Source organism: Delphinapterus leucas, chromosome 19, assembly GCF_059928025.1.
Source record: "Delphinapterus leucas isolate spDelLeu-1000000601 "Yukka" chromosome 19, BTC_Dleu_Yukka2, whole genome shotgun sequence".
Lineage (NCBI taxonomy): Eukaryota > Metazoa > Chordata > Mammalia > Artiodactyla > Monodontidae > Delphinapterus > Delphinapterus leucas.
The window spans coordinates 52,115,332-52,125,285 of record NC_143147.1 but is presented as its reverse complement, the minus strand read 5'-3'; the positions used below and the strand labels follow the sequence as shown (position 1 = coordinate 52,125,285).

Here is a 9,954-nt window from a genome sequence, read left to right as displayed (position 1 = left end):
TTGCAAGATGTTACCATTGAGAGAAACTGGGCAAAGGGAACAGGGAATTTTCTCTGTATTAATTCTTACAAGTGCATGTGAATTTACAAGGACCCCAAAATAAAAAGTTTAATTCAAAAAAATGACTTTATCCAAGGATGTTCACAGCATCCCTAACCGAGGATAGAGGAGCATCGGAAATGACCTAAACTACCCACAACAGAAGTCAGCTAAAGCCCTGAGGGTTTAACTCTGGGGAGTGTTGTCTAGCTCTGAACAATGACAAGTTTGTGGACTGAATAAATATAAAAGTGAATTAGTGTTAAGTGAAAAAGCAGATGGCATCACAGCAGGTTCTCTCTGAGCCATTTTGTGAAAAGCATGGCTATACCTTGGCAGAGAGTTAATTCAAAAGGATGGAGATAATTCAGAAGTTCAAGTCCACTGGATCCTTCTTTTCTTTCTCCTCCTCCTTCTCCTTCTTCTTCTCTCTACCTCTCGCTCTCTCTTTAAACATTACTTCAGTTTCAAATAAAATGACAACAATAAAATGAAATGAAACCCTGAGCTTTGCCATCCTCCGATCGTTGGCTTCTCCTTCCGTCTCCAGCAGGTGGCAGAAGTATTCCAAGGATGGTCCCCACGGTCTCCGTTTCCTGTGGATGAGCTGCAGACCCCAACAGCAGGTGGGGCTCCAGCATCAGTCCCGCCAGCTCAAGGAATCCAGACATCAGAACTGCCCTCTCTGAAATCCAGGGCAAGAAGGCAGTTGTCCGGCCACAACAGGGTTAACGGTCCACATTCCAGGGCAAGGGAAAAGGAGGCTGGAGGGTCACAGACAAAGGGAGAGGGTTCCGAGGGCCCCCTTCTCACAACATCACCAGCTCTGTTGGGAGAGATAGATCACCCGCAACAATGGCCACAGCTGTTTTCGTCTGCCCTGAAGGAAACTGACTTAGGAAGCAGGTATCAGAGAGGGCCCTTCCTGCAGGGGCTTCTGTCTGGCTTGTAAAACTGTCAGAGCAGCTGCATTCATGTGTCGAGTGATGGATGATGGAAAGGAGGGACAGAAGGCCACAGATGGACACGGCGACTTACAAGTCGAGGCAGGTGGCAGAGGCTTCGCAGAGGCTCTGCAGGTGGGGTGCACTGATTCATTGCCCACTGAAAATACCAAGGGACCTGGGCCACAGCCCGCTTCCCAGCCTCCTTCAGGGCCAGGAGTGGGTGCGCCTCCTCAAACAATCTGTCTGCAGTGAAAGCTTCCGCTGGCGTCTTTCCTTGTCCTGCATCTCAGGTGTGAACATTCCTCCCCCCGGGGCCCTCCTTCTTCTCTGGGGCCAAGGTAGCAATTCCTTTTGGGTTCTCTGTGGCTAGCTGGACCTGGGATGGCTTCATAGAATGCGCCTGTGCTATGCACCAATAAGGTTTTCCATATAGGACTCAAAGCTGGTTTTGAAAAATGTAATTGCCTGGGAGACAAGAAAAAAAAAATATATCAGCACTAAAAATGCTGGCTTTCACTTTTGCTAAGAAAAGGGGTTTTGTGCTCTCCACTCCTACCCACAGCCTGGCCCAGGAAATAACTATGGCCCATCAGCCTGCCAAGAAGTGCCTGTCACCAAGCACAGGATCCCCGAGGAGCGTGAGCTGAGGTTTCCTCCTTGTCTCCATCACCAGAGCCTCTTGACTTCTCATCCTGGCCTTGAAACCGGAATCCCTGCCCCCTCAGCCAAGTGGAAGCCCCAGCTGTGATCTTCCAGTTTTCCCTCTTGCCTTCCAGAGGGATGACAAGAGGGGCTTTCCTGGTCAGGATAATTGATGCTGAGCTGCATGGGGTTGGGACCAATGAGATTTCTTAAAAAGTAGCCTTCTGGGCTTCCCTGGTGGCACAGTGGTTGAGAGTCCGCCTGCCGATGCAGGGGACACGGGTTTGTGTCCCGGTCCGGGAAGATCCCACATGCCGTGGAGCGGCTGAGCCGGAGCCTGTGCTCCGCAACGGGAGAGGCCACAACAGTGAGAGGCCCGCGTACCAAAAAAAAAAAAAAAAGTAGCCTTCTGCCTCTGCCTGGGTCTGTGAGGGCCAAAGAGACACCCCTAGGGCCGTTTTATTTTGGTGGGGTGACAAATGAACTTGGCCTGAGAAATGGGATCGGCTGGGCTAAGACCTGTGGAGGACTCAGAGCTGCTGTTTTCTTTGTTAAGTTGGTCCAAAGTTTGCTTGGAGGAAGCCCGAGGGACCCAGGGAGGTAGAGACTAGGAGCTCATTTTGATATCTGAAAACCGCAGCCGCCTGCACGTGGGAGGCTCTGAGAGCAGGCTTGCCTCACACGCCCCCTCACTGTGGGTCACCTGGGAGCACCAGCAGCAATTTGGGAGATTTCTGAGCTCAAGGAGGAGTCTTTGGGGAGGGCTTGCTCGGAGCACACCCCGTTCCCTCCCCCTGGGCTGAGGGAAGCATGGGACCAGCCCTGCCCCAGCCTGTCCTCATTGGCTGGCATGAGGCAGAGGGGTCTTTAAAAAGGCAAACGTGTCTGAGCTGGGGACCTGAGCCTGTGCTGCTGGAAGGCCGGGTGCCCCCCTCCAGCTGGCACCATGCAGCTCTCTCTTGCCCTGTGTCTCGTCTGCCTGCTGGTACACGCAGCCTTCAGTGTGGTGGAGGGCCAGGGGTGGCAGGCCTTCAAGAATGATGCCACGGAAATCATCCCCGAGCTGGGCGAGTACCCCGAGCCTCCGCCAGAGCTGAACAACAAGACCATGAACCGGGCAGAAAACGGAGGGAGGCCTCCCCACCACCCGTTTGAGACCAAAGGTATGGGATGGAGGAGAGCCTTTTTAGCATAAGGGTCCTGGGAGGGTTCTCTTTGGGGAGGCTTTGAAGACTGGGGTAGACTGTCAGCCGCTGCCAGCACCAGTGGAGGCACCATCTTGCCTGTAGGCAGGGTAAGGATGGCATGCCAGCGTAGCCCTGGAATTCAAGTGCAAGGGTGTGGGGCTGGCAGGGGGCTGGCAGCGAGAGCCCAGAGCAGGAAGGAGGCTGAGGTGGAGAGGGACAGCCTCAGGGGCTCAGAAAGGAGATTTCAAAGAATCCCCTCCTGAGAAGAGAGGAGCAGGGTCCAGCTGCTGGCACCGCTGGGGAGGAAATAAGGCAAGGGGGCCTCACGTCTATGAGCGCCTGCTGGATGCAGATACTATATGGGCTGTGCCTGAACCATACCCTGGGGAGCTCCCAAGTTGAAGGTGAAGAAACGGAGGCTTCAGAGAACAAGTAGCTTGTTAGTGAGCAGAGAGCTGAGATTTGAAGCCAGTTTGATCCAATTACAAGACAGCCCCGGTGGGGGGCTGTGTGGGGGGCATCGGAGGCCAAAAGCCAGAGCAGATCCCTGCAAAGCAGTGGGAAAGGGACACCAAAGAGGCACCCCTTCAGCTCCCACCACCCATGGTCTACCCAGTGAGCTGGCACTCGAGGGAATAGGAGCTGCAGGCACAGTTTTAGCTTCTGACCTGGGTGGTAACTGGGTCCAGGCCCTGGAGGGGAGGCAGCATCCTCTGTGCAGGGTGTGGACACAGGTGGCACCATCTGTCCTGAATCTCCACCCCAGACCCTGACTTGCCTCCTTCCTGGGAGGGACACTGACCCTAGCGGAAAGGCAGTGGCCCCAGTGGAGGGCACACCTGGGTTCCTGGTCAGGTCTGCACATAGAAGCCTGGGGGGCAGTGTGCACAGCTGGCTCTGCAGCTGGCAGGAATGGCTGCGGGCGGGGGCTGGAATGACGCTTCAGAGTGAGGCCCTCTGGCTATGGTCCAGGTGGGAGAGGAGTCCATTGCCCAGGCCCCTGCATCCCATCCTGCCCTGCCTCACAACCAGCTGGGAATGGGGGTCTGCAAAGGGCACCCCCCCGAAGAGGCCTCTCCCCTGCTCCTGCCCAGGGAAGGTCAACTAAGCTCAAGCAATGGACTGTAGGGGACCCAAGCACAAGACGTCCTCCCTGGGCTCACATGAGAGCTACAGGCCGGGAGGAAGCCACGTGCTCAAAACAAAGTCGCCCTTTGCAGAGGAAGCGCCTAACCTAGGGGTACTATTCTTGGAAAGCCCCAAAGCCTCCTTCCCTGGGCAAACAGGCCACGCCCACACACCACCGCTGGGGCCTGGGAGCGGAGGTGAGGATGCCAAACCAACCCAGAAGCCAGGAGGCCACAGCCATGGGTGAGGGAACCCTGACATCTCCCCTGCTGTGCTTGTTCTCACGGGGGCGGCGGGGGGTGGGGTTGGCCTTCTTTGCCTCCTCTCTGGTTTTGGACTTAGGACTATTTTTCATCCCTTTGTGTCACATTGGAACTGTTCCTATGAGACCCTTGGGGATGGGCAAGTGCTCACATGAGGACAAGCTGTTTAAAAAAGTTCCCACCCATCTAAGCCCACACTAGGAGACATGATCAAGGCGTCTTCGGGGACAAAGTCAGGCCTTAGAGCCCTAACTTCCTCTGCCCAGGGAGCAAGCCTGTGCCACCACTGGGTGTCCATCAAATGTCACAGAAGAGACTCGCCCAGCACGGTGCCTGGTACACAGCACGTGCTTAATAAATGTTTGTGGCGGCCAAAGCTGTAGGTTTTCAGTCAGAGCTTGGTCTCCCTCTGGTAGGGAAGTAACCATAGTAAAAATAGTAAAAAGCAGGCCTTTGTCCCCCACCCAGCATCCCTCGGTGCTTGGGCACACAGCTTCCACCCTTGTGGGAGCTGAGAAGCTCTGGGACTCCAGAGGAGCAGAGTCAGGAGACTGGCTCTGTCTATCTGGAAAGAGCTTTTCCCTCTCTGGACCTCAGTGTCCACAGTGATAATGAGGGGGTTGGACATGCTGCCATTGGCTCCTTTCAAGTCTAACGACTTCAGTCTCCTCTCCACCTCCCCTTCCATCCTTCTTCTCAGTAGCTGCCCTGATTTATTATCTTCAATTAACCCCTACTCCTTTTTCCATCCCCCGACTCCCAGTCTCCCCTCCCAACCGGCTGGAAAAAATTTGGGAGAAGCCAGAGCCATTCAGAGAACGTGGCTAATACCTACCCTACTGAGGCCCTGTGGCACAGATGTCACTTAAGTCTGGCAAAGAGGGCCCCCTTGGAGAGGAATAATAATAACATAATAACAGTCAACACTTCCAGCTCTTAGTATGGTCCAGGCAGTGTCCTCTGCATTATAGATGTAATGGATTAGCTCACTGAATCTTCAAGACAACCCATTTTACAGATAGGAAGCACAGAGAGGTTAAGTAACTAGTCCAAGGTCACACAGTCATGGAGCTGATATTTGAGCTGAAGCAATCACTTGGCTCCAAAGTTTTAGGGGGAGAGGGTGGATCGGAGATCTTTCCCCCAACTGCAGAGTACCTGGGCCCTTCCCGTAATAGATCCCCAGAGGCAAAAGCATCAGGGGAGAGGCAGGTTTGGAAGAGGCAGAGTGGTTTGGAGGGAGGCGGGACGGATGTTCGCCCTCACGCGCACTTCTCTCCGCAGACGCTTCCGAGTACAGCTGCCGCGAGCTGCACTTCACCCGCTACGTGACGGACGGGCAGTGCCGCAGCGCCAAGCCGGTCACCGAGCTAGTGTGCTCGGGCCAGTGCGGCCCGGCGCGCCTGCTGCCCAACGCCATCGGCCGCGGCAAGTGGTGGCGCCCGAGCGGGCCCGACTTCCGCTGCATCCCCGACCGCTACCGCGCGCAGCGGGTGCAGCTGCTGTGTCCCGGGGGCGCGGCACCGCGCGCGCGCAAGGTGCGCCTGGTGGCCTCGTGCAAATGCAAGCGCCTCACCCGCTTCCACAACCAGTCTGAGCTCAAGGACTTCGGGCCCGAGGCCGCCCGGCCACAGAAGGGCCGGAAGCCGCGGCCCCGCGCCCGGGGCGCCAAAGCCAACCGGGCGGAGCTGGAGAACGCCTATTAGAGCCCGCCCGCCGCGCCGCGCCCCCAGCGGGCGCTCCCGACCCAGGCGCCCCAGGTTTCCGCCCCTTGCGCGCGCGGTTTGATCGTTTGTGTTTCACTTTAAATACCTGCAACCCAGGGCCGGGGGCTGAAACCTTCCCGGCTGCAGGCCCTGGGGATCCGGGTGTCAGCAAAGCACCCCCCCCCCCGCCTGCAGAGGGGGTCCCCAGGGGCATGGGAGGGAGCTGAGAGTCACAGACACTGACCCACGCAACCCCGCCCTCCGGGCCGCCTACCTTTGCTGGTCCCATTTCAGAGGAGGCAGAAAAGGAAGCATTTCACTGCCCTGGAGTTTTAAGGGAGCAGTGGAGAAAAGTCCAGGGACTGGTTAAGAAAGTTCGATAAGGTTCCCCTTCCCCCCACCTCTCTGCCTGGCAAGTTGTGCCCAGAACACGTGACTGGGGTCCGTAGATGGGGTTTCTAGTCCTGGCTCTGCCACTAACGTGCCGGGTGACCTCGGATTATTACACTCTTCTCTTTCTGGACCTTGATTTCCTCTTTGTAAAATGGAAGTGGGGGTGGGATTAACATCTGGAGGAATTAACATCTGGAGGAATCTACTGTCATATAATTCCAAGGACTCGGGTGCCCTTTGAATGGGCAGAGGAGAGAGCGTTTGGATTGAATCACTGACGTGGTCGCTTCCAGAATTCGGAGTTGTAATCCTCTGATCTGACAGCCAAAGATAAAAAACAAGCAGGGAAAAAGAAAAGAGTCTATTTATGGCTGACAAACTCGTAGAAGAAGCTGTGGTGTGTCCCAGCCTGGCCTCCCAGATGTTTGGCTACCTCCACCCCTCCATCTCAAAGGATGCAGAAACAGCACCGTCACCTGGGGTAGAGAAGAAGGTCCCAAGGGTGGTGGGAGGCACAGAAATCACCCCCTATTCCCAAAGAGCAACAACCCCCCCCGTCCCCGCCACCATGGCCATATCACCCTCTGCAGAGAAGCTCAAGGTCCCAGCACCCTGGGCTTCCGGGCCCAAGAGAGCAGCCACCACCCATGCAAAGGCCAATGGGTCCCTTCCAAGGCACTTCCTCCTGCCTACCACTCACGGACACATTTCTGTCTGGAAAAGAGCTTCTTACTGCTGTTATGTGTGATGGCATAGCTTACATTAAAATAATATTATTGGGGAAAAAATTACAAGTGCTGTATATATGCTGAGAGGCTGCAAAGCTTAATGCTGCCATCCAAAAATCTTTTGGAAAATCATTTCCAGACACCACTTACTTTCTGTGCAGTTTTTAATTGCTAAAAAAAAAAATTTTTTTTTAAACAGAAGCACATGCTATGTGAAAGCCTGCCCAGCTGGTCGTTTCTGCAATCTTTTCATGTGGAATTTGTCCACAAGAATGAAAGTAGCAGTTTAAAAAAAAAGTTAAGTTACATATTTATTTTCTCACTTAAGTTATTTATGCAAACGTTTTTCTTGTAGAGAATGACAACGTTAATATTGCTTTATGAAATATCAGTCTGTTCTTTCAGAATCCAGAAACATTGTTAATAAAGACAATGAATTGTTACGGAAAGGATGTGGTCTTGTTTTGTCAACCACACGTGGTCATTTCTGTCAACGTTAACATCTTTCTCTTGGTCACTAGAGCTTAAACCTGGGAGGCACCTTTGATTGTGTTATGGTGGCCCTTGTGGCAATTATGTCCTTCCTTTGAAAGGTCATGTTCATCCCTTCCTTTCCAAACCGAGACCTCATCCCTTCACCTCGGCCATTGTATTAACCTCAGCCTGGTCTCCCTTTAGCAGCCCGCCCTTCACACTGTCTTCCAAAAACACTGTTCTTGTCACTTCCTACCCCTGCTCAAAAATCCCTCAATAGCTCCTCCTTGCCCAGGATCAAGTTCAGGCTTCTCACTCTGACACGGAAGTCGGCTTGATTCCCATCCCCCATTCTCCCAAACTCCCTTAATTACTCCCGAGTGGCCGCAGACTGTCCTGATCCTTGCCCGTCTGGCTTACCGCGCTTGCTTACCACCCCCAACAACTCCTGCTCTTTCTCTGGGGTGCATGTTCTTTGTCACTTCTACCATGAACCTTCCAGAGATAATCCAATCCCCGATGATCCCTCTCTCCTCAGATGTCCAGCCCCTTCGTCCGTGCCACTCCTTTGGTTTCTGATTCTGTGTCTTCCATTGGACATTCACTCATGGACCACCTGTTTCACCTGGCGGAGCTGTGCTTAGTACTGGGATAGACACAAAGCCAAGTACATGTTAGGACCAGCTCACAGGAGCTCAGTCAAGCTTTTTCCCAAATGTGAATTTTATGCCTCCCCGGTGAACATGTAAACCCTTCACAAGCAGGGACAATGTCTTGTACTTCTCTCAAAACTCTTACCTCGCCTCATAGTTCTGGACGCTAGCTGAGAATCAAGAAATATTCTTCCATTGCCATAAGGAGGGATGATCAATTGCAAAACTTTGAATTAAGTCCAGCCCATCTTGGGGTAACCCCACCCCCAAAGTAAGCTGAGGTCCTCCCCCTAACTTTTCCCTTTAACTCCCAATGAGCGCTCCTAAATTCATTATCATCAAGTCTTTGATAGGTGTCAGTGGGTGTTGCCGCTTCCAGGCCCCAAGGAGACCTTAGTGAGACCCTGCAGGGAATCCACGCATCGTCAGGAGTGTCCCAGGGCCCAGAACACGAGAGCAGGTAGGAAATGGATACATCGTCCAGCCCCCAGATGCAGTGTGGCACAGGTGGGTGGGACAAGGGCTCTGGAGCCAGGTTTGTGTTTGAATCTGAGCCATGGGCTGAGTTCCTTTCCCTGACACTCAAGCTGCTCAGAGCCTGGTTGGGTGGGCACGTGGGCAAATAATCAGGTCACATTGTCCTGTACAAAGTGTTACGAGGACCAAGGACGGCAGTAATTTACTCTGTGGTGGGGGGGGATGAGGGATAAAGCTTAGGGAGGGTTTCACGGAGGTGCGTGCTGCTTAGCGGTTCGCCAGGTGGAGAAGGGAGCAGGGACATTCTACGTAGAGGGCACGGCCCAAGCCAAGGCACTGAGGCTGAAGGTTCGTGGGCAGAGGAGACTCAATTCCTTAACGTGTACTGAGTCCTCGTCGTGTGTAAGGTAGCGTGGGGGAACCGGGGATTCAAACCAATGCCCCAACCCCGAGATACACCTAGGATCGGCTTCTGGGACCCGGAGATCCAGGAGGGATGAGCCCAGGCTACACTCCCATTACCACGAGGGGAAAACAACCCAAATCTAAATTGTAGGTCGGGCTGGGAGTTATTTATGGAAAGTTATATTCTACCTACATGGGGTCTCTGAGCCTGGCGCCGATCAGAAACGGAACAGACAACAGGCTCAGCTGGGAGGGGCAGCGTTCTGCTGCAGGAGCATATGCTCTGGGGGTGCAGCCAGACGTGTGGCTTGTATTAATAGTCAGAGTCAGACAGACAGAGGGACAGAAGGAAATAGGTCTCTCTGTCTCTCTGTCTCTGTCTCTGTCTCTGTCTCTCTCTCTCTCTCTCACACACACACACACACACACACACACACACACTGCAAGGGGCTCCACCTAGATTGCAAGTACAAACCAGACCACCTTTGCCCAAGGAGGTAGAGTGAAAGAAACTCAAAGAAGCCAAACGGCAAACAAACGTCCCCCTTTTCCTTGAAGCAGGCAGGACTTGGGCAGTTTGGGAGGGTGGAGAGCCTACAAAAGCTACCTGCCTGTGAGCTGAGCTCAGAAACACAGCAGCTGGAAGCTGGTGCCATATCCCACACCCCTCGTACCTGATCCCAGACGCAGGCCTGCCCTAATTCCTGATCATTGATTCTAGCTCTGGGTCCTGCAGTCGTTCCTGCCCTCCCCTCCCCCACCCATTCCTGGAGTGCATCCTCTGTCTTCTCCCTTGTCCAAGGGCAGGCAGAGGCGCAGATCTAGCAGCTTTGACCAATAGCTGAAGTTCCTTTTGTGGCCAGAGGGGCAGGAGGCAGGGGGACTGTCGCTCTTAATGAAATCACGCACCTG

At 53.9% G+C, this 9,954-nt stretch overlaps 1 protein-coding gene across 1 annotated transcript; it reads left to right on the top strand.

Annotated features, from left to right (window-relative positions):
- The first annotated feature begins 2,131 nt into the window (after positions 1 to 2,131).
- Positions 2,132 to 8,031, top strand: SOST (sclerostin). Its single transcript, XM_022565170.3, has 2 exons — positions 2,132 to 2,791; positions 5,491 to 8,031. The coding sequence occupies exons 1-2, from the start codon at positions 2,575 to 2,577 to the stop codon at positions 5,910 to 5,912; spliced, it is 639 nt and encodes a 212-aa protein (XP_022420878.1). The 5' UTR covers positions 2,132 to 2,574; the 3' UTR covers positions 5,913 to 8,031.
- The last annotated feature ends 1,923 nt before the right edge of the window (positions 8,032 to 9,954 follow it).